Source organism: Marmota marmota, unplaced genomic scaffold (assembly GCF_001458135.2).
Source record: "Marmota marmota marmota unplaced genomic scaffold, marMar, whole genome shotgun sequence".
In the NCBI taxonomy this organism is placed as follows: Eukaryota; Metazoa; Chordata; class Mammalia; order Rodentia; family Sciuridae; genus Marmota; species Marmota marmota.
In genome coordinates, this window is record NW_026000082.1 from 35,333,059 (window position 1) to 35,360,579 (window position 27,521).

The 27,521-nt window shown below is 54.9% G+C and overlaps 2 protein-coding genes and 1 long non-coding RNA gene across 5 annotated transcripts in view; 2 read left to right on the top strand and 1 right to left on the bottom strand.

The window, feature by feature from the left end:
* The first annotated feature begins 3,743 nt into the window (after window positions 1-3,743).
* On the top strand, window positions 3,744-10,693 carry Znf683 (zinc finger protein 683). Of its 2 annotated transcripts, XM_015485462.2 has the most exons (4): window positions 3,744-3,871; window positions 7,486-8,171; window positions 9,202-9,330; window positions 10,294-10,693. In XM_015485462.2, exons 1-4 carry the CDS (start codon window positions 3,856-3,858, stop codon window positions 10,672-10,674), a joined length of 1,212 nt encoding a protein of 403 aa, XP_015340948.1. In that variant the 5' UTR covers window positions 3,744-3,855; the 3' UTR covers window positions 10,675-10,693. The 2 variants fall into 2 exon arrangements, with proteins under 2 accessions (XP_015340948.1, XP_048672003.1); XM_048816046.1 differs by lacking the exon at window positions 3,744-3,871 and having other exon boundaries at window positions 7,285-8,171.
* LOC125620462 lies at window positions 7,046-12,175 on the bottom strand. 2 transcript variants are annotated; one of them, XR_007352155.1, is made up of 4 exons: window positions 12,073-12,175; window positions 8,284-8,408; window positions 7,385-7,550; window positions 7,046-7,287 (listed from the first exon to the last, which is right to left on the bottom strand). It is a non-coding gene; the product is annotated as an uncharacterized LOC125620462 (long non-coding RNA). The 2 variants fall into 2 exon arrangements; XR_007352154.1 differs by lacking the exon at window positions 12,073-12,175 and having other exon boundaries at window positions 8,284-9,217.
* Window positions 12,176-13,677: 1,502 nt separating this feature from the next.
* The window catches only part of Crybg2 (crystallin beta-gamma domain containing 2), a 23,225-nt gene continuing 9,381 nt past the window's right edge, over window positions 13,678-27,521 (top strand). Inside the window, exons 1-12 of the mRNA XM_048782704.1 lie at window positions 13,678-14,454; window positions 19,215-21,660; window positions 22,070-22,117; window positions 22,199-22,308; window positions 22,443-22,572; window positions 24,670-24,809; window positions 25,949-26,075; window positions 26,366-26,401; window positions 26,596-26,732; window positions 26,865-26,991; window positions 27,258-27,397; window positions 27,498-27,516. Coding sequence (XP_048638661.1) covers window positions 13,760-14,454; window positions 19,215-21,660; window positions 22,070-22,117; window positions 22,199-22,308; window positions 22,443-22,572; window positions 24,670-24,809; window positions 25,949-26,075; window positions 26,366-26,401; window positions 26,596-26,732; window positions 26,865-26,991; window positions 27,258-27,397; window positions 27,498-27,516 — 4,155 coding nt within the window. The 5' untranslated portion in view covers window positions 13,678-13,759. The remainder of the gene's footprint in view (window positions 14,455-19,214; window positions 21,661-22,069; window positions 22,118-22,198; window positions 22,309-22,442; window positions 22,573-24,669; window positions 24,810-25,948; window positions 26,076-26,365; window positions 26,402-26,595; window positions 26,733-26,864; window positions 26,992-27,257; window positions 27,398-27,497; window positions 27,517-27,521) is intronic.

Consider the following 27,521-nt stretch of genomic DNA (forward strand, 5'->3'; position numbering starts at 1 on the left):
GGCACTCAACCACTGAGCCACATCCCCAGCCCTATTTTGTATTTTATTTAGACACAGGGTCTCACTGAGTTGCTCAGCATCTCACTTTTGCTGAGGCTGGCTTTGAAATCGTTTGTGATCCTTGTGCTTCAGTCTCTTAGCTGCTGGGATTACAGGCGTGCACCACCATGCCTGTCTAAAGAGCTAATATTGGGACTGGAGTTGAGGCTCAGTGGTAGAGCACTTGCCAAGCACGTGTGGGCACTGGGTTCGAGTCTCAGCACCACATTAAATAATAAAAAATAAAGATATCATGTCCATGCACAGCTAAAAATATTTATAAAGAAAATTTTTTAAAAAGAGCTAATATTCTTAACCACTGTGTACATGGACTTGGTAGGGAGGTCATGTCCAGGCTTGTGTGGATAAGAGAAAAATGGGAGTCCACTTCTGATCACAGTGGAATTGCCACAGAGCATGTATGTCCTTGCTGTGGAATACCACACAGACAAGAAAAAGCAGGAGGTAAATATGTATGTGCCCAACATGAATGGTGGCCATTACTGGATAGAAAAAGCAGCAGAATAATATATGTTATATAACCTCATGTTTGTATAAAGACAAAACTTTAAAATTCCATCTACTTGTGGAGCATGGTGGTACATACCTTTAATCCCAGCTACTTGAGAGGCTGAGACAGGAGTATCACAAATTTTAGGCCAGCCTAGGCAATTTAGTGAGACCCTGTCTCAAAATAAAAATAAAAAAGAGCTGAGAGTGTAGCTCAGTGGTAGAGCAATTGCCTAGCATGTGTGAGGTGTTGGGTTTAATCACCGTACTGTGTGTGGGCAGACACACACACACACACACACAAATCCATTTACCTGTTTGTTGATTCACAGAAAAAAATGTCTGGAAGGATAAACATTGAACAGCACACACTGACCACTGGTAAGTGTAGAGAAAGGAGAGCTTCTATTTTTTTGCTTGCATATTCTTTGTTGTGAAAAGTTCACTGCTAATATGTATCCTTTTGTAATTAACAGAAGAAAGAAAAAAGTCAGTGGGTAGTGAGCACCAGGAGCCCGGGACCCCACACCCTCCAGCCCTGGCTCACTCTCCCTCCCTTCCACGAGCACCCCCAGTCCTCCTCGGGTCACTGAGGTCATTTCAGGCCCGAGTCTTTCATCTGGGTCAAGGCATCTGGTCAGTCTCCTGGGTTAGAAGGTCACAGTCCTACCCCTGTGCTTCTTCCTGGACAAGGTGACATTACAGTTAGGCCTGTGGCCTCACAGGGCCTGGAGGCCAAAGAGATGGAGGATCAGGCAGGGATCTGGAGATGGGAACAAAATTGGGCTTGGTAGGTCAGAGGCTCTTTTTGAGTGGGAACCTCAGAGACTGTCCTCAGCCCCACTCCAGGACACTTCTTAGCCACGCCAGGGGAACTCAGGATTGGAGACCAACAGGCTACACCGACTTTGGTGAGAGTTGGGGGCAGACTGTGATGCCAGGCGCAGGTGGAACTGGCAGATGGAAATCAAAGGTGTGTGTAGGTCTTCTTGGCGATGTGGGTGGGGTCTTCTTCAGTACACAGGTGGGCCCTTACTCCCCTGTGATCTCCAGCAAGGCTGTAGTGGAGGCTGGCCAGAGGCCTGCGAGTCGGGAAGGGCTCTGGCTTTGGGGCATAGAGTTTTGGTGAGCCCAGACTGCATGCAGGACTGTCAGATTAGTAATTGGAAGAGGGCTGAGGAGTTGGGGTGGGAAAGACCAGAGGGGGCTGCCTAGGCACAGCAACTGCGAGTCAGAAGAGGGAGTATGAAGCTCAGAAGTGATGGGGTGGGTGTGGTAGTGGAGGCAGCTGGCATCACCAAGAAAGGTAGAGTCTGAGGTTTGGCACTAGAGTTCTTGGCTGCTTGCTGTGTGACTCTGGGTGAGTTCCTTACTCTCTCTGAGTTTTCTGTTGATCGTGGGAATGATAAAACCAACCACACTGGCTTATCATGAAGATTAAATGAGATAAAGCTTCCGAAGCCCCTAGCACAGTGCCAGGCACATAGTAAGTAAACTGCTTGTAAAGGTTGCTACCTTTACATCTGTGATCCTTGGGGTATTCTAGCCTGCACCCTGTTTCTTCATCCTCTATTCTAGGCATATAGGATGTGGTGTTCTTGGTTGTAAGCATATAGAAGCCATTTCCGGAGGATTTAAGCAGAAAAGGGATTCATTTTTAAGATTCTGGAGAAGCTTACAGAAGTACTGGGAAGGCTGGAGAGCCTGGGTTTTGGAACTGGATGGATCAAGGGAGGCTGAGAGCAGCCGGGACCCCAGCCCAGGACCAGCCCAGCAGGGCTTGGCAGGCTCCTCTGAACTCCCTTCTTTCTCCTCTGCCCTGAAAACCAAATGTTCCCTGGAAGCCTGGAAGAGGAGTCTCCCCTTACCTGGCACCTAAGGGCCAGTGGCTTTTGATCCACAATATGGGTGGGGCATATGGCTGGCTGGTCTGTGTGTGCCTGCATTATGTGCTGGGGGAGAGTGTTGGAATTAGACATTTGCTATTGTGGCTTTTACAGTGGGAGGTTCCTTCTGTCTCCCTGAAGACTCCTGTTGCAGGGAAGTCGCTGTTTATCCAAAAAATCCTGGCAAAGTCTACACAGGAAACAAAAATGAATTGATAATGGTTCCTGTCCTTGAGATGCTCACAGACACACAGGGGTCAGTTTCTGGGCAAATAACCGTGACAATGACAGAGGCCATGGTGGAGGTGAGTACAAGCTCTAGGGCTGAGTTGGCAGAGAACCATGTGCCCCTTGACCATGGCAGAGTCTGAGCTATCCCTGTTCCAGGCCACCTGTGTGGCACAGCTGAGGTGCAGTTTGATGGGACTTGTTGGGACTGTCAATTTGGTCCAGACTTGGAACTTGGGTGATGCTCAAGGTGTGACATACCTTCTCATGCTCATAAGATTAATGAAATTATGGATCTATATAGCTACTTCCTGGCCTGATTTATGTGTGTGTGTTCATGTGTGTGTGTGTGTGTGTGTCACCCCAGAGGTGCTCTTACCACTGAATACATCCCTAGCCCAAGTTGCCAAGGCTAGCCTTGAACTTAAGATCCTCCTGCCTCAGTCTCCCAGGCTGCTGGGGTTATAGGTATGAATCCTCAAGCCTGATGTGTCTTATACCCATTTTGCTGTATCCTTGAATTATCTCTTGCCCTCTTGGGGCCTCAGTTTTCTATCTGGATTTGAGAGTAGAATTTCCCAGGATGAGATGGGACATTTTATTTATTTATTTATTTTTGGCAGGGGGACAATGTGTTTGATGTGGGAAGACGTGGTTGTTGTGTCCTGGGCCTCTTTTCTGTGAGCTCATTGCCTGCCCCATTCTCCATCTCAGCCTGTATCCTTCTATGTTGCCTATTCTTGTCTCTGCCTGTTCCTGACCCTGCCTGTCACCATCACTACCTTCCCTGTGGTCATCACTGCCTGCTCCTGTCTCAGCTTGGCCTTCATCCCCAAAAGGACCCCAACTTCTGCCTTTGAGCCCTGGTCTGTTCTTCTTCTCAGCCATCCAGTTTCTCTGAGAACAGAGCTAGCACCCCTAGCACCCACTACACGCTCACACTGAAATGCCAGTAGCTCAATTCGCTGCATTCCGAATCCCACGGAGTCATCCTGTAGAGTCACCACTGGGAGGTACAGCTTGCGGAGGATCCCCCTTATCAGGTCTCCTAGGCCCCCAGGCCTGCCTGCCCCCCTCTTCCTCTTTGAGGCAACTTCAAATGTAGCATCTTCCTGTCTTCTCTCACACCTGCTGGGGCCTCAGCCACGGCAGCAGCCTGCCTGCCCACCTCTTCCCTCCCCAGCCAGAGAGGATGGCTGCCTGGCCAGGTATTTGTACCTGTTTTGAAACCTGAGGCAGGTTGGGGAGGAGTCGGGAAAGAGGCAAAGGAAAAGGGGTTTTGGAGGGCTGAGACACTGGAGGGAGGGCTTTAGGGTCTGAGAGGCATTTGGGCTTGAAGGGGAGGATGGTCACCGAGAGGAAGCAGTCTTGGGGGCCTTCGAGGGGAGCTCTGGCCTTGAAGAGGCCCTGGCTGTGCATAGGGCCTCTTCCTGTCAGGCGGCCAGGGGTTCCTGAGGACCTGGACTCCCTCTCTCAGGTTTCCTGTCTGCTGAGGGATCTGCACACTGCAGTTTGGGTGACAGGACCCTGAGGTTTCCGCAGCTGCCCAGGAAAGCCATCTGGGTGAAACTGAATGGAGGGGAGCCCCCATTTTTTTGTGGGGATTGAACCCAGGGCCTGTGCGTGCAAGGCAAGCACTCTACCAACTGAGCTGCATCCCCAGCCCTGCCCTTTCTCCATGGAAAGAGGTGGCGCCTCTATTCTCCGTGACCCTGAGGAATCCAAATGTTCCCTAGGAACCTCCATGAGGATCTCCCTCTCTTTTCTCAAGCCACCTCTGCTTCTCACTTCTCATTGGTTAGTCTGCACTTAATGCCATTTCTGCACCTACCAGGAGAGCATCACTGGCTTCTAAATGTCGGCACCAACCCTTACACATCAACCAGGCCAACGCTCCATTTTGAAGATAGGGAAACTGAGACCAGGAGGGAAAGTGATCTGCTCATGGTCACAAGGCATGTTGGTGGAAGAGCCAGTCCTAGAACCCAGGCACCTTCCTGGAGTACCTTTCTGGCTCACCTTGACTCACCTGTCTTCCCAGTAGGTAGGGGTTGGGGCATGAGGGGAAAATCAGCTGCATAACTGGGTTGTTGCCACAAGACCAGGACCTGCCGGGAAAGGGAGTTCCCAGTCTCCTGGCTGACTTTTAGCTCTGCCAAGGCCTTCAGGTAGGATGGGGTCCCAGTCTTCTCTTTGAGGACAGTCTGCTGATGAAAGGAGGTGACATTAGGAAGAAGTGGAGGTGTCTGAATGCCTCCTTGGTCCTGAGTGTCCCCTCCTCTAGGCACATCATGGGGATATGCCCTTGAAGTTTAAAGACCCTGTGTCCATGCCATAGGGACCCAGACCCTCCTGTGGCAATAAAAAGGAGAAAGGTTATACAGAAGGCTTGGCTGATATGACCATGGCCTTGGGCTTTAGTGGGAGAGGGCTCAGGGCCATACTGTAGTGCTTACAGTCTTGGATGAGAATTTTCCCCAAGTTCACCTTGGTTCCATTTAAAACAAAGAGTAGAGGGCAGGCGATGTGGCTCAAGTGGTAGCGTGCTCGCCTAGCATGCGTGAGGCACTGGGTTCAGTTCTCAGCACCATAAAAAAATAAAGATATTGTGTCCACCTAAAACTAAATAAATAAATAAATAAATAAATAAATAAAACAAAGAGTAGATGATCTGAAATATACCAGAGACCAGGGTGATCAGGTGTAGGGGGCGGGGAGGGAGAACAGATGGGTGGTGGGGGAGGGGAGGACAGTCTTGCAGGGGGTGAGAAAGTCCTTTGGATGAAGAAAGGGGTACAATTTGAATGACAGATATGTGGGGTGGCAGGTCTTAGCTTCTTCAGAAACCAAACTAGAGGTGGGACCACCCAAGAGACCCCCAAGTCCCAGCCACCAGTCTCAGAGCCCCTTGCCCTCCAGGTCTTCATGAACTTCGGGCCACTTCTAGGCACAGTGGATGCTTGAGGCCTGTCCTCTGCCAGCTGGATGTGTCCCTTGCCGCTGGCACCAGCTGGATCTGTCCTGCTGGCCTGCCACCAGAGCCTGTATCTGTGTGCCCTGGAGACAGCATCCCTAGGCACAGCCCCTCAGGGTCTTAGAGTACTCCTGGGGCCAGAGTGAGTCAGTGACTACATGGGCTACACCTTGAGGGATGGTTGGGTGGGGCAAGGGAGGGGAGGGGACTCTGGTCACTGGTAAGGACAGAGCCTCAGGCATACTTCCAGGTTTTGGCCTGTGGGTCTGACTGCAGCTGCAGGGACTTCCCAGGTGGTGATACCTGAGCCAGAGGGGTGTACTGAGCTGGTGTCGCTGAAGTCATGGGGGGAAGAGCTTTGTCTGCCTAGAGTTTGAACTAGAGGAGTCAATTATAAGATAAGAACCCTGGGCTGGGAGACAGGGCTTAGGGTCATGTTTCTGCCCTTTCTAGTTCCATGGCTTTGTGCACATCCCTGAGGCCTGTTTCTTCATCCATAAAAGCTGATCTCATTTTTGCCTACATTCTCCGTTTGTGATAATACATCCTTTCCTTATGTGACTAAGACCTCCCAGAGGGCAGGGACTCTCCTTCTGTGTCCTTTATTTCTGGGATCCCAGCACAAAGCAGAGTGAGACAGCACAGCCAAGTCCACTGAGTGAATAAGTGAGGATCCAACTGGAGAATCTACTTTTAACTACTCTTTTCTTTTTAGTCTTTTACTCTTTTCTTTTCCATACTGGGGAAATCCAGGGCCTCAGCAAGCGCTCGACCACTGAGCTCTACCTACTGCCCAAACATTTTACTTTTTATCCCTCTGTGCCTTTTTCTTAACCTATTATATCTCAGTTTCCCTTGCTAGCTGTTCTACTTACCTCCTAAATATTTTCATATCTAGAGTCCTCCCCTTCTCTCCTCTCCTCTTCCTTCTCATCTCCTCTTCCCTTCTTCTCTTGTCTTTCCCATCCTCTCCTCCCATCTTCTTTCCCCTATCCTCTCCTTCCTCTCTTTCCCTCTCCTGTTCTCATCTAGAATAGCACTTTTTGATAGGACTCCTCATGACAGTGGGCCTAGTCTATGTCTATGCCACTCAATACTATAACCCACTGTGTACTTTAAGTGTGACTAGTACAGCCAGGCACAGTGGCACATGCCGGTAATCCCAGTGACTTGGGAGGCTGAGGCAGGAGGATTGCAAATTTGAGGCCAGCCTCAGCAAATTAGCAAGATCCTAAGAAATTTAATGAGACTCTCTCTTGAAATTTAAAAACAAAAAGGGCAGGGGGAGCTGGGGATGTGGCTCAGTGGCAAAGCACCCCTGGGTTCAAGTTCCAGTTAATTAATTAATTTGTTTACAAAATTAATTAATTAATTAATATAATAAAATAAAAATAAGTGTGACCAGTAAAAGTGAAGAACTGAATATTTTATTAAATTTTATTTTAATGTCAATTTAATCCCATGGGTCCAGCAGCTGCCACTTTGGACACAGATCTGGCATTACTGTATGTGATCTCATCTGAGCCCCTGGCATCCCAAGTTCTGTCTCCAGCTAGGCCCTCTCCTTTCAACCACAAACCAGCTGATCCAACTGCGCACTTGACTTCTTACCCTGGATATCTGTCAGGCTTCTTGAACTGTTTTCTCTCCCTGAAATTGTCAACAGGAATGCGAGCAGCTTTCATTGGCAAGTGCAATAGCTGGGGAAGGGAGAGGTGCCTTGCCCAGGGGGCTCCACCCAGCTTACAGGCCGGAGTTCTTTTCCAGCCCTGGACTGGGCAGGTCTGATGTGGGACAGACGTTTACTCCAGGCTGTGGGGGCTTCACAGTCTTCTCTTTTCTGCTCAGGGCACCCGCCACTGGGGCTGCATGCCATCTTCACCGATGATGAGAAACTTGCAGCCAAGTACCACCTGAGCAGGATTGAGATGGGCAACCAGCCAGAAAGAGCTGGCCAGGGGCCATTCTTCCCTCCTCACAACAGCTCCTCCCCGACCCTCTGGCTGAATGGAACGAGTCCTGGCCCCTCAGTTTTCTGCCCCTGCCCTCCTCTCACCCCCATCTCCAAGGAGCTTCTACTCAGCCTCCACCCCTTCTATCCTGGGTACCCTCTGCTCCTGCCTCCACCTTACCTGTTCACCTGCGGGGCCCTACCTTCTGTCCAATGTCCCCATCTCTTCATGTTGCCCCAAGACACTTCCTACTCCACCGTGGCTGCATCCTGCTTGCTGAGGACAGTCAATGATCCTGGGCACTACAGTCCCCAGCGGGAGACCTTGCTTCTGTACCCTGGGGCCCTCCAAGCCTCTGGCCAAACCCTGCCCTCTCAGGCTAAGGATCGAGACCCAGGAGCTGCCCAAACCTCCTCCCTGGGGATGGGGAGTGCTGGTGTGGCAGCTCCAGCAAAGCGGACCCCTCTGGGCTCCAGGGAAGGCACCGCAGGGCTGTCCTACCCGCTGAAGAAAGAGAACGGCAAAATCCTGTATGAGTGTAATGTGTGCGGCAAGAGCTTTGGGCAGCTCTCCAACCTCAAGGTATCTGCCTCCTGGGCTCTGCTTCCCCTTCAACCCTCCCATGCCCCTTAACCTCCCCTTAATGTCTCTCAGGGAGGATTCTAGAAACCTCCCGGATTCTAAAATCAAGGACCTGAAAGCTGGAAGGCACTCCTGGGCAGCCTCTAGGTCCATGTGACCTTGGAACTGTTCATCTGTCCAGGTGGAGACACAGCATAAAATGGTCGACTCAGTCCTGTTGGCCCTCGAAGTCTGCCTCTGTTAACAAGGGAAAATGAGGCTCCGTGAGCAGGGTTTTCCAAAGTTACTGTACCGCAATGCGGGGGTTAGCTTTGATATCAGTCTCTCAACACCTAGTGCAAAGCCATTTCCTGGACAACCATTTTTTTTCTGGACTTCCAGTTAAGACTGTTTATTTATTGAAGGTCAGATGAGGGATGGGTAGATTTGGGTGAATCTATACCACAGACCTGACGGTCAACATTTTTCAAGGGGATGCTCATTATCTGTACCTTCCAGCAGGGGGCGCACATGGCCCTATCTCTGTTAAAAAACCCAGATTGGCATCCACTGAAGTTGAGGAAAGTAGTGGTTATTGGGGAACAGCCCTGCTGGATCCTCTAGGGCAGGAGTTCTTAAACTTTAACCAGCCTCAATTCACCTGGAGAGCTAGTAAGCCTGTGGATTCCCAGGCCCGCAGATTTTGAGATTTGACTCAGCTCCGCTGGTGGGGGGAGGAGCTGGGAATCTGCATTTTACATGCTCCCAAGGCAATACTGATGCCACTGGTCTGTGGACCATCCCTGAGCAGCAGGGCTCCAGGACACCTGGGCTACTCTTTACTTGACCTCCTTTTCCCTGCCATCTCCCTTGCAGGGCAGTGGGAGTATCTGGGAGTGATTGACAGGCTCTGAGGGAGGTGATGGGAAGGCAAGGGGATGGAGAGTCCTGGATGCCAACAAGGGGTCCTGTGGGGATGTGGGAAGAGGTCTGGAGAGGACCCCAGGTCATGCTGGGGGCTCTGGGCAGCGTCATCCCATCCCTGGCTCAGGTCCACCTGCGTGTGCACACCGGGGAGCGTCCATTCCAGTGTGTCCTGTGCCAGAAGAGCTTCACTCAGCTCGCCCACCTGCAGAAGCACTACCTGGTGCATACTGGGGAGCGACCCCACGAGTGTGTGGTGAGACCCTCTTCCCCTCCCCTGTACTCCTGTAGCCTGGTGAGCAATGCTAGGCCCTGGAGGGTGGCACCTGGGCCTCCATTCTTCAGTCCCCCTGAAAAAAAAAAAAAGAGAGAGAGACAAGAAAGGAAGTGGGACATTGGGACTAGGGAAGGGAGCTAAGGCAGGATGAGTCTGAGCCCTGTCATCTTGGAATGAATGAAATTGGAGGAGGGAGTTGAGATGTATGTCTGTGAAGGGAGAAAAGTCAAGTTTGGGTCCTGGAGAATGCATCCCGTTACCCACTTCCCAGGGTTGTTGATCAATGTAGGTCCCTCCTTCAAGTGTGACCCCATCCCTTGCGAGGTCAGAGAGCAGGAATTCTCTCCTCCTTTTACAGGGGCGGAGATGAGCCTATGAGTCTAGGCTACAGGATCAGATTACTTATGTTCAAATCCTAGCTCCTCCTCCAATTTGCTGTGTGACTTTTGGATAGGGGCTTCACTCTTCTGAACTTTTGCTTTCTCAATAGTTGTGTTAGTACCTAGTTACACTTCCCTAGAAGTGTAACTACACTCCTCCAGAAGACTCTGTGAGACCAATTTCTGGCATGTTCAGTCCCCCCCCCCCCCCCAGTAAATGTTAATTACATCCACTGACGCTGCAGCCTCACGCACAGGGTTCTATATGATTAACTCATTCAAGCTCCCCTAACTATGAGGTTAGGAGTTACTAGTCATATGTTACCAATAATGAGAGGAAGGCTAGAGAGGAGTCACAGGAAGTAAAGAAGAACTCCAACCCCCATCTGCCTGGCTCTAATGTGCCAGATACTGTGGGTTCCAGGGAGAAATCACCAGGGAAGTCTTCCAACCCTGCATTGACAGGGAGGCAGGTAGAAAGGGGTGTTTTCAAGATGGGGAGGAGGAGAGACATCCTGAGCCAGCCCAAGGCCAGGGCTGATGCCGGTGCCATTTCCATCAGATGTGCCACAAGCGCTTCAGCAGTTCCAGCAACCTCAAGACCCACCTGCGCTTGCACTCCAGAGCCCCGCCTTTCCAATGCAGTGTCTGCCCAAGACGCTCCGCCCAGCACATTCATCTGAAGCTGCACCATCGGCTACACAAGCCCCAGCCCTGCAACCTCTCTCACACCCACTTGCCCCTGGCCTCTCTCTCCTCCTGCCTTGCCCATTGGCACCAGGGAGCACTAGATCTTGTAATGGCGCCATCAGAGAAGCAGACGAATGGCCTGAGACATGGACAAAGTCAAGGTGTCCTCAGCATCCCAGGGAAAGCCAGGGTAGCCAGCCTGAGTGGTGGCACCAGGATGGCCCTGGGAAATAGGCAGGGGCAAAGCAATTAAAGGATTTTCTCAGTGACGAGTTGGGGCCTCCTGAATTTCTCCAGTGGCGGGGGAAGTCGCCATGTATTCACCAGATCTTACATCTCACATCTCACCTGGGAGCAGGTCAGGGGACACAACTGCAAAGAGGCTGGGTTCCTGAAGCCATCTACCTCGGGCAAGGTTTGGTTCCATTCGTGGTCTATGACCTAGATGGAACCAAGCCCTCCATCTCAACTCACCGATGGACAGTCCAGCCCTCCAGGACTCTGCCAGGTGCAGACCATGCTGCCTGCCCAGCAAGGGGCACTTTGCCATCCTTTCCAAACAGCATTTCCAACACCTGCCCAGATGTTCCTTTGCTGCTTCCAACCACCTTTCAATCTCACAGCTCTACACAACCACCCTCTCAGTTGGCACTCCCTGTTCCTCCAAGATATCACTGTCCACCGTTTTTGGGGAGGGCGGTCATGGGGTGGAGTGGTACTGGGAATCGAATCTAGGGACGCTTAACCACTGAGCCACATCCCCAGCCCTATTTTGTATTTTATTTAGAGACAGGGCCTCTCTGAGTAGTTTAGGGCCTCATTAAATTGCTGAGGCTGGCTTTGAACTCCCAATTCTCCTGCCTCTCCTGAGCTTCTGAGATTACAGGTGTGCACCACCAAGCTTGGCATCACTATCCACTCATGACCCAAAACTTGATGTCCCCTCTGTACCAGGACCAGTCACCACAGAGGGCAAAGGCAAAGCGAGAGGCGAGTTCAGGGAAGGAGTGGACGCGGGGTAGGGCTGCAGGCCAGAAGAACTATCAAAGAGAGCCTGGGGAATTGGGGCCCTCTTGATAGCCTTTCTCCCCTGCGGTCCCCGGGGATCCTGTCAACTGTGCAAGGTGTTCCTCACCTTGTGAGTCAGACAGGCAGAGTCAGGTGTGGAAGGGCACAGGCTAGGAGGCAGTAGGCCCAGTTTATAGCCACCATAAACTAAGGCTATTATTAAAGACAAATTTTCACAGACGGGTTCTCTGGTCGACTTCCGGCAGAGGGCGCCAGTCGCGGCCCCAGTCGTGGGTTTCGGAGTGGCTTTCCCGCCGCGGTGCGGAGGGAGGTCCGCGCTGTGTCACAGGCAGCTCCAGGACCGAAAGGGAGAGTGCTTTCGCAGGGTACCCACCACGGAGGGGCCACGGCAGTTTGGCTTCGGCCCCACAAGAAGAGCAAGTCCGGGATCTAAGCCACCTCCTCGCACCCTTGGCCCTAAGCGGGCCGGCAAGCTCCCCGGCTAGGCCCCGCCCACTCGACAAGGGCACGCCCTTTCCGACCCGGCCCCGCCCCGCCCCGCGCAGGTCCGGCCTTGGGGTGCCCCTTGCTCAGCCGCGCCTCCCGGCCCCTGTTCACCGCAGGTTCCTCTTCCCAGTCCCACCTGGTGCAGGTCCAGCCCCTCCAGTGCGCACACCGCATCTGCCCCTGGCGCCTCCGGAGGCCTGAAGAAACAGTGCGGACTTGGCAGAGAGCAGGGGCTGAGAACCCTGACTTACAAGTCAGACAACTGGAGTTCCAGTACTTCCTCTACCACTGATTCACTGTGTGACCCTGGGCAGATTCTTTCCGTCCTCTAAACTTCTATATCCCTGTCAGCAAAATGGGTACAATAATGTCTGTCTCAGGACTTTGGGGAGAAATAATGTAATGGATGTGAAAATCCTAAACGGGCCTGGATGCTCAGGATACATGTGCTTCCTAATAATGGGGTCCTTGGGAGAGGCATGGAAAGACAGATCCTGTTTCCAGAACCCCCTTCTCCCAGCTCCTTGACTTCTGCATATCTTTAGCTCCTCTTTTCCCTTATTTCCTGGCATAGTCACCTAGAAGTGACACTGGGCCTGTGGCTTAACCTTCTGGCCAGAGTACCCTCTGCAGAGGGGACCCAAGTCATGAACTGGACATGACCAGTGTTATTGGAGGAACAGAGACAGCCTCCTCTGGAGGTGGCTCAAGCAGCCACAGGGCTTTCTTTGGTCCTCAGTACCACGAGTAATTACTAGTGTTTAAAAGAGCACTCATTATGTGAGGTGCTCTGCACGGATTATCTCGCACAATCTGCACAGCACTCCCAGGAGGCAGGTGCTGTTAATATCACATCCATGTTATACATGGGGAAACTAGCTAGTGAGTAGCAGAGCTGGGCTTCAGGCCCAGGACACCTCCACCTGGGCCATCACACCGTTCTACTCTGCTCTCCCGAGGTGTCCAGTCCTTGGGGTGCTACAGCTGCATCTATTTCATAGCTGAGTAATTAAAGCAATTGAGACCAAGGGCCCCTGCTAGGAGGAATTTTGACCCCAGATTTTGTTCCTTTATTACCAAGGACACAAGCCCATCCTTGAAAACTGGTAATTTGGGGGCGGGTGTCCATATGGGTCTGGAATCCTGAACTCTCTCCCCTCATTCCCATCTCAAAGCAGGACTAGGGAAGACAGACAGAGGCCAGCTTCAAAGGAACCTTCTTCCTTTCCCCATCATGTCTTTGGTTTATCTCTATGCCCAGGTACCTCTTCCCAGGTGTGCTGTGGGAATTTTAGACTGGGAGGATAAAAGAGAAGTGGCTCCAGGCTTCTGGTAGCCAAGAGCAGGCAGAGGTCATGGGCACTGAGGCAGGCAGGCAGGCCACGTAACCCCTAATCCCAAGGTTAGCATGGGCCAAAGGGCCGGAGGCCTGAGGCTGCTGGGAAGGCAAGTAAGCCAACACTGAGGCTTTGGAAGGCATGGTGAGGCCCGGTGCCCCAGCTCCTGGGAGGCAACGCGGTGCCTGAGATTTCTTTGCTGTGTGAACCTAGTGATGTCCTCTCTGGGTGTCACTTTCCTCCCATAGGGTGGGAACATGTTAAATGCTTAAGGGCCTCTCCAGAGCCCTGCCCCTTTGCTCAGCTCTAGTGACCTGACAGCTTGGTGTCAGAGCCCTGCTTGGTTCCCTTGTGCCAATGACAACAGCCAGGGAGACCCAGGGACGCCTGGAGGGCAGGGGAGATGCCCTCATTAAGTCTCTGCCTCTGCTTTCTGCCAGGTCCAAGCCCAGAGCCATTCAGAATGGGATCTTCGGGTCCACAGCCATGGTGGTTTCTGGATTCGGAAGCGAGGACGCATCTCTGGGAGAACCGCTCAGCACTTGGGGCGCTTACAGAGGCCAGCTGTGGGCAGCGCCTCTGACCTGGCCCGCTGTGCCCCCCTGGGGTCTGAGACCCTGGCGTTGGCCGCGGCCTCAGAGGGGCCCACGGGGGCCAGGCCCCCCTCACACCCAGGGCCTGCTTCTCCACAACAGGGACAGGGATCCCTGGGCTGCACCTGCCCGCAAGCCCCCTGCACAGCCTCGGAGGTCCCGCCGAGACTGGAGCCGCCCGGCGACCTGGAAGACACGCCCCTGGCGCCCCGCCCCGCATCCCTCGCCATCGCAGAAGGGGCAAAGGGCGAGCCTCACACCCCAAGGCCGGCGCAATCAGAGCCAGCCCAGGCCCCACACACGCGTCCCTCTGCCAGGAGGACCCGCTACCACATCACTGTCACCCTGCAGGGCTGCAGGCCAGGCACCTAGGGAGGAGGGAGAGGAACCGGCCCAACCAGCTCCCCGCCCCTGCGGCCCTGAGGAATCCAGGGGCTGGAAGGAGCCTCCCCAGGGGCCCCGCCCCATCACGGGGTGCCGGGCTGGCCCGCCCCAGGAGCCCCGGCTGAGAGCCCCGCCGCTTCAGGGGAGCACGGCTCAGCGGCAGGAGCTCCAGCCTGGCGGAAAACCTGGGTCCCCGCACAGCCGGTGAGTAGAGGCCGGGTCCCACGAGGCGTGCTAGTGGGCGGGGGCCTGGCCTGGCTGCCCTCTCTCGGGTCTCTCTGGCTTGTCCTTGTTTTTCTACAGCTCGAGGCCCATTCATTTGGTACCCTGAGTGTGACCTGCCCCTGCTACCCGCTCCCCACTCCGATTCTGCCTTCCTCTCCTTCCCTTGTCCCACCGCTCTCCTCCCACCCAGGATGGGGAAATCCCATCATGGAGAGGATGGGCATTTTGGGGGGTCCCCTTCTCAGCAACACCCACCACTCTCCAGTTCTGTTCAGGAGGCCACAGACCCAGCCTGGAAACACGCAGCCAGTCAAGGTGCTGGGTGTCCTGGGGCAAGCTGCTTAAACTCTCTGGGCCTTGAGCTGTTGAGTAGATTGGGTAGCCAAGATGAGGAAGAAGGAGGGTGGTTACAGGCACATGCTTTGAACTCCAGAACGCTGGGTTGCCAAAATAGCAGGGATGCTTATTAATAACCCCTCAGTGGCTGCAGTAATTACCCCACCTGGCTGCATCCTGGCGGTCACAGGAGCAGGCACTGAGGTTCCCATGACTTAGTTTTTATTTGTGTTAAAATGACTCTTCTCAATTTACCCTGTGGTTCAGAGAGGGATCGTGAATCCCTCAAGGAGAGATGAGCATGGGGCCTCCCTGGGAACCCCAGGAGGGAACCTGGGCCTCAGGCAGGGCTCTGAGGACCTTCTACAGATGGTGCCATTTATGGTTTGTTTCGTAAGCACAAGTTTATTTAATCTTTACAACAGTCCCATGAAGTGGGGGTAATCCCACACCCCTAGTTATGCTGGGTACCAAGGCTCAGCAAGGCTGAGACCCTTGCCCAGAGCCAGCTGGACAGGGAGGGAGCCAGAATGAATGGGGTTTCTGCACCTCCAGCCCTGTGCTCCCCCTGCTCCTGTCTGTAGCCTGTGGGACAAGGGAAGGAGAGGAGGGCAGAATTGGAGTGGGGAGCAGGGAACAGGGGCAGGTCACACTCAGGGTACCAAATGAATGGGCCTCGAGCGGAGGATGGAGCACAGATGCTGCTGGAACCCGGGGTTTTCTGCCATCCTCTGGGGTGACTTTGGCAGCACTGGGCCTGCAGAGACTGAGCCAGGGATGCCCAATCCTCTGGGCAGGGACCAGGTGGTCCTAAGCCAGAGAAGGAGAAGATGGGGTGGGGGGCCCAGAGTGACCTGAGGAATTGCTTGGGTGCCCTTGCAGGGAGGGTCCTGCAGACAGGGAAGGAGGGTGGCAGGAGTTGGCCTTGGGGAGGAGGAGGGAAAGAGCCAGGGAGTGAGCTGGGGTGCCAGGCTCTCTCTGCCCCTCCCCAGTTCTTTGGACTCAGACTCAGATGGGAAGCCAAGGCCCACTTTGGAAGGTGACCTCCAGGGACTTCGTCCCTCTAAGTCCACTTTCTGTGGAGGGTGCTCTATTCCAGGATTGGCAGATGTGAGGGCGTGCCCGGGGCTGCAGGGGGAATGTGTGAGGTGTGTCTGGGTTCGTGTGTGCTCATGTTTGGGTGCGGGTGAACTGCAAGGGCAGGAGGGCTGGAGGCTGTGAGCTGACCATGTGTTTTGGGAGTGTGTACACACATGGGCACCACGATCTCATGTGACTGTGTGACTTGTGCGTCTGTGGGGTGTTGCTGACTGTTTCTCCGTGAGTGGCTGTGCGTGTGGTTGGGGGTGTCTGGCTGTGTTTGTCTCGGAGGTGTCTGTGTATATTTTTGTGCTGAATGACTCTGTGGGTCTCTGTGACTCCGTATGACGCGGCATGTGTTTGCCAGCATGTGGGCCTGTGGACTGGTTTGGCCTAGTTTGGGGGTGACTCACAGGTAAGCAGGGAGAACCCAGGACTTGTTGGGTTAGACAAGGCTTTTCCCACACTCCCCCTACTCCCGGCCCTCCCCTTGGCCTCTCCCTTCCCAACCCTGCAGCCTTATTTGGAGGTTACGGGTCACCCTGCCAACAAATCCACTTCTGGTCTGGGACCCTGGAGAAGAGAAGGCTCTGGAAATGGGCACTTATGCTTTGCTTGCCCAGGAGAGGCAGCTGGGTTGGTGGGGTATGTCTCCAGAGCCAGAACAAAAGCGGGGAACTATAGGCAGGAAGATTCCAGAAGAGTGTGAAAAACATTCCTGCAGTCATGATGGTCCAGGGATAGGGCAGGTGATCTGTCAAGTGGTGACCTCTGTGTCCCTAGAAGTATGCAAGGAGAAGCCAGTGAACACACGCTTGTGGAATGAGTGACGGTCAGGGGTGTTGGCCTGGGGTTGGGCTGGGCTGCAGAGGGCATGGAATTCTGATTGCCAGGAGGTCATGGACAGTCCCTGAGCTGATTACCAGCAGCTTCCTTTGAGCCTGACTCCTGTGGCTTTGCTGAAGTCTGTGGGGCCTTCTGAATGTCGGATTCTTTGCCCCTGGGCTCCTGGGTACCACGTGTGTGTGAAAGCTGGCTTCGGGGGAGCCTAGCCAGGGCCTCGCTCATCGCCTGACACCATTAGCACCGCGTGAGTGATGAGCGAAGGAAAGCACGGGTTAGAGGCAGCGCTGGCCAGGCTCACTGCCCACCACCGGGAACAGGGAGGCTCGGGGAACGGCAGGTGGTGGTGGTGGTGGTTATTCAGAAATGGAGAGGCCAGGGACTCTGGGAGGGCCCAGCGAAGGAGGGGAAGCTCCATGTCTGGGAGTCCTGGGGACAGGGGTGCCAGGAGAAGAAAGGCACTCTGTAATGAGGACAGGGAGGGGTAAGGGCCTCAGTGGAGTGCTGAGATCCAGGACTTTGGGTGTCTGGGTGTGTCCTGTTCTCAGGAAGCCCTGGCCTGGAGAAAGGATTGGGAATGAATTTAAGCTTCCCCCTTCCCCATCCATGAGGCTGTCCAGGGCCCCCAGGCCCTGCCCCAGATGGTGACATAGCCACCAGTGGTCCTGGAGCCAAGTCAGGCTTCCCTGGGCCTCAGCCCCTTTCATCTCTGCCCCTCATAAAACCTGAGTCACTGCCAGGGCCACAGGGCAGGGTCAAAGTTCTGGGTTCCACCAGCTTCTCAGGAGGGAGGGGATGGAGATGGGGGAATTGGGACAGAGGGGTCCATTCTTGGCCCATCGTGGGGCCTCTGGGAGCTGCCCATGGAGAGGTGGCACAGACCTAAAGATGGGCTAGCTCTGAGTGGGGTGGACAGCCCACCTTCTCTAGGTCCCTAGGATTTGAGAATAGGATTGCTATGGTGAATGCAGCCTAGAAGCCATCAGGTAAAAGTGGATGGCCCCTCTAGGTCTGAGGTGGCTCCCTTTAGAAAGTAAACCCTCAAAGCAGAGAGTCAGTTTACCAGATAAATTAGGGAGTTTGGAACAGTGATTAAGCACTTAGGGTTAGGGTTTAAGTCTTGACTCTGCTACTGTGTGACTCTAGACAAGTTCCTTTGAGCTTTTTAAAATCTCATCTGCAAAATTGGAATGTTTGTTTATAATTTAGCAACAACATATTCATTATAGGGTTTCAAATGCTTAGAATTCTTCTGAGGGTTCAATAGGACAGTTAATGAAAACCAAAGCGTGTTCGCCAGAGAGCAAGCCCTCAACAAGTGGCCACTTCTGCTGCTGTTACTGTTAAAGGAGAGAAATTCACCAGAGAGTTCTCTGGGAGGTTATGAAGACCCACAGAGAGCATGGGAGGGTCATAAAGGAAATAGGGGTCAGGTCCCATCCCTAAGGACCCCAGGGAAGAAGTGCGGTGCTGAAGAGGCTCATGGGAGTAACGGGCCTAGAGCATAGAAGAGGGGTGGCTGGGCTCGGAGTCAGAAGGAGTGACTCAAACCCCAACCTGGCAACTTGGTGCTGCACCCCCCTGGCCGGCTGTTTTTCTCCTCTGACCCCAACGAGAGGATCAGTTTCACAGGAGAGAACTGAGGGAAAAGTACTTTATAAAGCATTGAGTACAAGGGGCTCCATGAGACCCAGAGACCCAGGCAAAATGCCCCTAGTCTGACCATGATCACCGCACGCTCCTGCGGGAACATGTGTACTGCACACCTGCCAAGGTTTGGTCACAAATCTCCAAGTGACATTGGGAAATTTGTGAGTCAAGGTTTAGTTTATAAGGCACGTTTTCATTCTCTCTCTCCTGCTAAGATCCTGGCAAGGCCTGAAGCACACACTCTTTGAACAGCCATTTTCTGATTGACGATCATGATGCCCAAAAGGGAGAAGGGGCCTGCGCCAGGTCATCCAGTCAGTAAGCAGCAGGGCCCAGGAGGGGCACCTCTGCTGGAGGCCAGAACCCATTTTTCCTTAATTCTCCTTTTAAGGAGCATTGCAGGAATAGGGTCAGAACATCGCTTACCTAGTTTCTGGCTTTCTGGTTTCCTCGTTTGTGGCTGCCGTAGGTCTGGACCCAGGGCTCCTTGGGCAGAGACCCAGCCCCACCCACAGGCCATCGTGCCAACACATCTTCCTCTCCGCCTTCCCCTCTCTCTCCTTCCAGGGCAGGTCTCAGCTTGCCCTTTGAAGGACTTTGACAGAATCATTTGAAAGGGGGACGAGAAGTGGATAGGGGCTCTGATGAAGCAAATCAGAGCTGGGAATGTCTTGTCCACTTTACAGATAAGGAAACAAAGACCCAAAGGTCCAGGGACTCTCCTGAGGTTGCCCAGCCTGACCATAGCAGGGGTGGCTATTCTGTACTTCCGAGAGCCACCCCTTGTCCCCTCTGATGCTCATCTCTCTTCTTCCTGGTATCACCTGCAGGGAGCTGGCCCACTGTGACACAAGGACACGTCTGGACAGGTCGCTGGGGCCCAACATGGAGGAGGCAGCTGGGCCTCCAACCCGGGCCGAGGCCCGAGTCATAAGCGCTACATTGACATGGCGGCAGCAGCCCCCTGCCCAGGAAGAGACCAGACACCGTTTTCACAAGGTGTCCCTGGTGACAGGGCCCCGGACAGAAGCCCCCCAGGAGATGCTGGCGCACAATCACTGCAGAGAGGACGTCAACGGCTTTGCTACGCGGGAGGAGACAGTGAATTCCCAGGGCCCTCGGGCTGAGGCCTGCTCCGGGAAATTCCAGAGCCATGGGCCCATCTTTTCCAAGAAGTACACACCACCCCCCAAGGAGAAAAGGCCAGTGCGGCGGCTGAAGGAGGCCATGGACCAGGGTGATGGCAGTGCCCAGGCTCCCAGGACCGAGCCACCAGGCATGGGAGCCATGGCCAGGACGGAGCTCTTGGTGCCCTTGCCTGGGCCCCGAGAGCCAAGCCCCCACCCGGGCGTGGGCGTCAGCAGCAGGAACTCCAGGAGCTACGAGGAGTGGAGAGTCACGCGCACTGTGCGGACCACCACAGTAGTGGGAGGGCATGTGGACCGCCGGGTGAGCAGCTCTGTGACGGTGGGGCCATCGCCGTCAGGCGAGGTCCTTCCCAGAGGCCGCAATGTGGCCCGTGTCCAGGTGGTGAGCCCCCGCGCCGAGGCCTCGCCCAGCCGCAGCCAGGCCCTGGAGCTGCTGAGCAGCCTGGTGCCTGCAGAGCGCAGCCCACCAGCCAGCCGCCTCCCCCAGCCCACAGGTCCCGTGCCAGAGAGCCCAGGCCTGGGCAGCACCGAGGGGACAGTCCTGGGGCAGCTGCCTGAGACTAGAACAGCTGAGCTAAAGGATAGCTCGGCCCCTGCAGCCATTCCGGAGGGTGCCCATCTGCCTCAGAACCGGCATGTCCCTGAAGCCCGCCCAGGCCAAGACGACAGCAGAGCCCTGGATGCCAGGGCCTGTGAGCTCCCCCGGGTGCAGGGAGCCTCCATCCCCAGTCCACTCCCTCTCCAGACTTCTCAGAGCCAAGCAGCAGTGCCCTCTTCTCCCAGACTCCAGAGACATTTCCCCTCCCCGGGCCTGGCCCACCCCCCAGAGCAGCCCGAGGGGCCCACTCACCCTGGGGCCCAGCCCGCTCCCCAGGTCCTACCTGCTGGTCAGAGGGAAGGGCTCACTGATCGCCCAGCTGCCCCCACCCCGCCCACGGTGGGGAGCGAGTTTGTTACAGTGCCCGGACAACCTCTGGCTCCGTCTTCTGAGCAGAGGAGGGCTGTCCCCAGCCTGGGAGGTCTTTCTGCTCAGGACTCTGAAGATGTGCCTGTCGCCCCTACCCAGAAAGAGGCTGTTCCGGGCCACAGTGCTCCCTCTGCCTCCTCTCCCAAGCCAACCAAAGTTGTCCAGGGCCCAGAAGGAGCCTCCAGCACCCAAGAGGGGGCTGTTCAGGGTGCTGAAGGCAGCCCTTCCCCTTCCCTTACCCACGACAAGACCATTCGAGGCCCAACTGTTCCTGCTCCTCTGCTCCCCAAACAGGATAAGGCTGTCCATGGATCCAAAAAGAGCCCCACCTCGTCTCCCACCCAAAAAGAGGTTATCCAGAGCCCCACTGTCCCCCTTGCCCCATCCTCCTCAGTGGACAAGGTGTTCCCCAGCTCAGAAGGCACTCCTGTCCCATTACCGACGGGAACAGAGGTCAGCATGGAGCCTCAGCTTGTCCCCGACTCCACCGAAGGCAAAACACTCCCAGAAACACTGAGGGAGGAGGACGAGGTGGCCCTGACCGCTGACCTGGAGATTTTCCTGGATACACTGCGGAGCATGGAGCCCCCTGAGATCCTCCGCACTCACCGGCTCCCCCGAGCCCCCCGCTCCTCCTACCTGGCCATGTATGCCACACTGCCCGCCATCGAGGAGGACCAGCCTGGGCCTTGTGTGCAGGAGCCCAGCCCCCAGGAGGTACCTCCCCTGGAAGAGGGGGAGGAAGAAGAACCCAAGAACCCCTACCTGAGCGACGATGAGAAGCTCCAGCGCAGACAGGAAAAAGTGGGGCCCAGCCCCTCTGGAGACCCGCCTCCTGCCAGGCCCACCCTGGTCTCCTGCTCTCCTCTAGAGATGCTGAAGAAGCACGTATCAGGCGCCAGGAGCCTCCACCCGGAGCCAGGGGCGGACATGCCGGCCAGCAGCCGGCCCACCTCCCGACTGGGAGGCAGCCTTCTCTTTGGCAGTCTGTTGCCTGCCACCAAGGAGGCCTCTGCCCTGGAACCACTGGGCAAAAAGCTGTCTGCTCTGCCGCCCCACGGGGCACCAGGGCTCAGGAAGGTGCCAGGTCAGTTGCCCCTGCTCTGTGGCAGAAGGCCCCCGCCAGAGAAGCCCGCCTGTGCCGAGCCCCCGGAGGGGTGGGTGAGTGAGGTCTTGGGAGCAAGGGAGGTGCCTGGCCTCTTTTGGGTCAAAGTTTGGGAGGAGAATGGTTCTGGGGGTCCAAGTCCCTGGAGGCAGGAGGCTTGGTCTAAGGTGAAATTCAGCAAGCCCATTTCTCTGGGCCTCAGACTCTGTATCTGCACAGCAGGTTTGCACTGTGGATTCCAAAGGGCTTGGTGGCTCTCAAATCCTGTAAGCCCGGGGAGGGAGGTGACAGGCACCAGCTCTGGGGCAGAGAGATGAAGCCCTGGTGTTGGAAACAAGGGTGGCATCTTCTGTGGGCCAGTTCGTTGAGGGTAGAAGACAATAGGGAGGACATGGGACCTTGGAATGGCAAGCTGTGGGGACACAGGTGACCTCATAGGACTTCTCATCGTGCACTCTGTTCCAGAGCCCAGCACTGAAGACCCAGGGCAAGCTGAACACCAGGCCTGGGAAGGTAGGATGTGAGGCCAGTGGGTGGGGCAGCAGGAGACCCCGCCTGGGGACAGGGCCTGAGGACTTCTGCTGTCCTTCTCAGGTGATCGTCTTCTCAGAACCTGGCTGTCAGGGCACCAGCAGGGAGGTCTGGGACGACACTGCTGATGGCTCAGCCTGGGCCGCTGCCTCCGTGAGGGTGGTGCGAGGCTGGTGAGTGGGGAGCACCTGGCGGGGGCCTGGCTGTGCACCTGGGGGTGCAGAGGGCAGAAATCCTGGTGGAAACCCCATCAGCTGTGGGCACAGCCTCCTCCCCACCTGTGACCCTGGGGTCTCTGTGCCCACAGCTGGGTGCTGTATGAACGGCCTGAGTTTCAGGGCCGGAAGCTGGTCCTGCCTGAAGGAGACATGGACCTCAGAGTCCCTGGGCCAGCGTGGAATACCCAGGGCATCGGCTCCCTGAGGAGGGCTGTCGGCGTAAGTGGACTGGGCTTGGGGACAGATGTTGCCTCATCTTCCCTGGACCCTGGGAAGGGGGAGAGCATCAAGGGCCTAGAGTGGGAGAGATCATATGGGGCAGGGGGCAGAAGGAGGCTTATTACGGACTGACCTGTAGATTCCTGACCTTGGAGGCACTGGGGAAGAAAGGGACCTGGGACGATGCAGTGTGGTGGCAGGGCAGGGCCAGGCAGAGGACTAGGCCCAACCTGGAGAGCAACTCGGGGACATCTGCTGGAGCAGGAGGCGTCAGAGCAGCAGAGATAGGCCAGGGTTGCCCATCACCCAGAGCAGGTGCCACCAACATTTGCCCGTTCCCTGTTCACAGATGCTCACTAATGTCCGCTCTGTGCCCGGCCCTATGCCAGGTGATGGGCAGGTGGGGGAGGCCTGCCCTCTGCCCTGAGGATGCACAGTCAACTAGACTGTGAGGACTGGTTTCGAGCGGGAAAGCCCATATAACCAGGGAACCCCCGGCTGCCAGGAGAACAGTGGAGGCCAGGAAGGGCTGGGATTTCCAGCCCAGGGACACCTCTTATTTTTGAATGAGGGGTGTGTGGTGTGAAAAGTCAGCATGATAATTTCATATTTGTAAAGTACAAAACAAGCCGGGTGTGGTGGCACACACCTGTAATCCCAGCAGCTCGGGAGGCTGAGGCAGGAAGATTGCAAGTTCAAAGCCAGCCTCAGCAATTTAGTGAGGCCCTAAGTAATTTAGTGAAACCCGGTCTCAAAATAAAAAATAAATAGGGCTGGGGATGCAGCTCAGTGGTTAAGCACCCCTGGGTTCAATCCCTGGTGCTAAAAAACAAACAACAACAACAAAACCATCTAAAGAGACCCAGAAGAAAGCGCGGTGACCAGGCAGGGCCCATCACACTACCACCTCTGGGAGTTTTGTTTGTTGTGACTGTGGTGAGGAGGAGTAACTGGGGCCAGCACTGTTGCGCTCTCCTGGCAGAGATGGCAGCAGCAGGTGAGCCTCAGCTAGGGCAGCGGCCCAGGAGGAGGGTTGGTGGTTTTCAAAACCTCTCCAGCAATGCACAAATGTTTGTGGATAATTTTTTTAATAACTTTATTTTGCTTATTTAGTTTTTTTTTTTTTTTAATGTGATTCTGGGGATCAAACCCAGGGCCTCATACATGCCAGGCAAGTGCTCTACCACTGAGCCACAACTCCAGCCAGTTTGTGGAAAATTTATTGTGAGCTTCTCACAATAAATTCATCTTCATGTGGGAGGTAATGAAGTAGCAGAGGAAAAACAAGGCTTTGAAGTTAGCAGGTCATAGAATCATTTGATTTATTCAGCATTGAGTGGGCACCTACTGTGTGCCAGGCATGTGGGAGGTGCTAGGTTGTAACATGGAACAAAAACTACCCTGCTCTGCTGTTGGCCTGGCTCCTCACAAGCCCCATGACCAGGAGCAGTTTGCTCAATTCTGCCGAGTGTCAACTAATGACACCCATTGGGGGACTAAATGGAACCCGTAGGACCTTCACCAATACTGTGCACTTGGTAGATGCTCCACAGCCATGTGACAGATGAGTGAGTAGGTGAGAAGAAACACTCAGAACACACCAGACCTGCTGCTGCCTGGGATGAGGTGGAGATGCCCACCTGGGGTTGAGGATGTAGCTCAGTGGTCGGCATGTGCCTAGCATGCATGTGGCCCTAGCATGCATACTGATCACCAATAACCACCCTGCCCCTGCAAAAAAAGCCAGTCTGGACAGATGCTGGAATTGTATGTAAAGCTGGACCCCAGGAAGTGGCTGTCTTACCCGTCCCTCTCCCAGCAGGCCCCCCAGAGGAAAGGGGAGGGCATAAGGCTTTGCAGGTTCTCCTGGGAACTTGGGTCTCAGCTCGCAAAGGCCCAGTAAAGATTGTGGTATGAGGCTTGGCTGGCTGACCTTGGAGAGGACACTCCAGTCACCCCTGGTTTTCAGAGACAGCCAGAAAGGTTTTCCTAGAAGCCCTCTGGAGCCCCGGCTGGACAAGCTGGAGGAAGCAGAGCAGGGGCAGGGCAGTCTCCAGGGTGCTGGTTTACCTTACATTGTCCCCACTTCGTCTGCAGGACTATTGCGTCCCCGAGATCTGCCTGTTCTCTGAGGAGGGCCTTGCAGGGGAGCAAGTGAAGCTCACAGAGGCCTTGGAGGACCTTCAGGACCTGGAGACGCCCCTGCAGGTGGCATCTGCTACGGTTTCCGCAGGACTGTGAGTCTAGGCTATTCATTTAACATTCACCTAGCTGCACGATGGGGATATGGGGTGACAGGACATAGTTCCTGCCCTCGAAAGTGCTCCGTGTGCTGGTGGCAAAGGCAAGCAAACGGACAGTAGGAGCCCAGGATTCTGGGATGCGGGGTGGATACAGCACTGCAGGAACCCAGAAAAGCACCATGCCAGCTGGGCATGGTGGCTCACGCCTGTAATCCCAGCAACTGCGGAGGCTGAGGCAGTAGTTTGGGAAATTCAAGGCCAGCCTGGGCAAACAAAATTAAAAAAAAAAGGGACTGAGATGTAGATCAGTGACATAGTGCCCCTGTATTCAGTTCAATCCCCAGTATCACAACAACAACAACAGAACAAAAAACAAACAAACAAACAAACAAAAAAACCAAAAAGCACAATCCAGCTGAAGACAGAGGTGGGTGGGGCAGGGGAGCAATCAAAGAAGCCTTCCTGGAGGAGGAGACGCCTCATCTGGGAAGAGTGGCCCATGAATCTAAGTTCCATGAGAACAGGAATTTGTGTTTTTTCCATATTGTATTCCTGATGCCCAAAGTAGGGTCTGGTCCACAGTAGATGTCCCTAAATATTTGTTAATTGAGTGAATGGGAAAAGATTATATCTGGCAGAGAATACAGCACATGCAATAGCCCAGTGGTAAGAAAGTTCAGTATGGGGGCTGGGCATGTAGCTCAATGTAGATGGCATGTTTAACATGTATGAGGCACTGGGTTCCAACCCCAGCACCAAAAACCAAAAAGATCAATCTGGACAATGTAAACAGCAAGTGGGAAGCCATGGGGCCAGAAGGAGGCGAAGGAGGGGCAGATCATGGATCTGTGTATAGTTGGGCTTCATTATGAGAGTAATAAGAACTACTAGGGGTTTTAAAGCAGGTATGTGTGTTACAAAGAACTGCCCGCTGCTGTGTGAAATTAAACAGAGCAAGGCCAGAGGAAGGGGAGACCAATGATATGGCTACTGCAAAAGAGGATAAAGGACTGGAGTGTCCTCCTGAGGAAGCCTCTCCCACAAACCCCCTTTCTTCCATCTAAATCTCCCTTCTTATCCACCAATCTGTGTCCCTGGGGCCTGAGTTGCAGTGCCTCTCTGCCTTCTGCCAGGTGGTTGCTGTACCCCAAACCATTCTTTGAAGACACCCCCTACATCCTGGAGCCTGGAGAGTACCCCACCTCGGAGGCCTGGGGTACATCAGATCCCAGCGTGGGTTCCCTGAAGCCCATAAGATTGGTAAGGAGCAGGGCACTCCATGGGCCACTCTGCTCCTGGTCCCAAGTAGCCTGGTCCTGCATCTGTGGACAGGAGAGGGAGAAATAAATGTGGAACCGCACTCCTTGGAGACTATTCCCAGGAGCTCCTACTGGGAACAGGACTGGGAAGAGAGAGGATCAACCCATGGGGTGGGGAGAGAGAGGACATAGGTTGGCCATTTTTAGGGGTCTCAAGAATATCCTAGGTCCCCATCACTATCTGTCTTCCCCCACCCGTGGGCTGGTGTCTCATCAGTATCTCCTCTGCAGGGCTGCCCAAGTGTGGAGAAGCCAGGAGAGCCCAAGGTAAGGGTCTGGGCTTCAGGGTCAAAGAGGATCTTTGGTGGGTAGGGATGGTGTTGTCACAGTTTGGGCTGGACAACAAGAAAGGAGAGCCTGGGTAGCTCCTCTGGTGCCTGGCACAGCAGTTCCTGGGCTGGCTGGGTGTATTTGGGCCCAGATGACACCCCATCAGTCTGCCACCTCTTCCCCCCACCTAGGCTGTGGTGTATGAAGCCCCAGGTTTTCAGGGACGGAGCTGGGAAGTGAGCAGAGACATCTACAACCTGCAGCAGCCCGAGGACAGCCAGAGTCCCCACCTGGCCTCTGTGGGATCCCTGCGAATTCTTGGAGGCTGGTGAGGACTGAGGATGCCTCCTTCTACCTCATCACCCAACTCTGCCCTTGGGGTGGGGAGCCACCTGGGCTGCCTAGGGCGGGGGAGCTGTCAGTGACTGAGTCAGTGTGTCCATCCTCCCCCTACATCCAGCTGGGTGGGCTACGAGAAGGAGGGCTTCCGGGGCCACCAGTACCTGCTGGAAGAGGGCGCCTATGCTGACTGGTCGCAATGGGGAGGTTTTGACCAGTGGCTGACCTCCCTTCGCGTCATCCGGACGGTAAGCAAGTGCAATTGGACTAACCCTCTGCCTCTGGCCACAGCCAGACTTCCCCTGGGACAATCTGAGAGAAGAATTTGCACCCACTCTCCCTGTTCTCCCCGAGTGTTCCCTGAGGGTTTGTCTCTGTGCCTCCTGCGGCTCTTTCCCAGGCCACAACAGCCCCCTCACCCCTAATTTTCCTTGTGAGTTGGGTCCCCGGGGTCGGACACTCCCAGGGGTTTCTTACCCTGGGCAGGAGAGACCTGACTGTCCCTGGGGCCTAGGACTTCGGGGACCCGGCCGTGGTGCTGTTTGAGGCCGTGGACTTCGAGGGGCCAGGCGTGGAGGTGAGCACCGCAGTGCCAGATGTGGAGCTTGTGCGACACGGCCCGCGCACCCAGGCCATCCACGTGCTCAGCGGCGTGTGAGTGCTCCTGGCTGCGGGAGCGGGGCGGGGCGGCCCGGGGCGGCTCGGGAAAGCTACCGGCTCCTTCTCTGCTGACCCGGACCCATCTTTCCTGCAGGTGGGTGGCCTATGAAGATGTGTA

Excerpts from the sequence above, each read along its gene's own strand:
- Znf683 (XM_048816046.1), top strand. The coding sequence starts at position 7,425 with ATGTGGGACAGACGTTTACTCCAGGCTGTGGGGGCTTCACAGTCTTCT. Across the intron at positions 8,172-9,201 it reads GGCAGCTCTCCAACCTCAAG|GTCCACCTGCGTGTGCACAC; the intron begins GTATCTGCCTCC and ends TCCCTGGCTCAG. Across the intron at positions 9,331-10,293 it reads AGCGACCCCACGAGTGTGTG|ATGTGCCACAAGCGCTTCAG; the intron begins GTGAGACCCTCT and ends CATTTCCATCAG.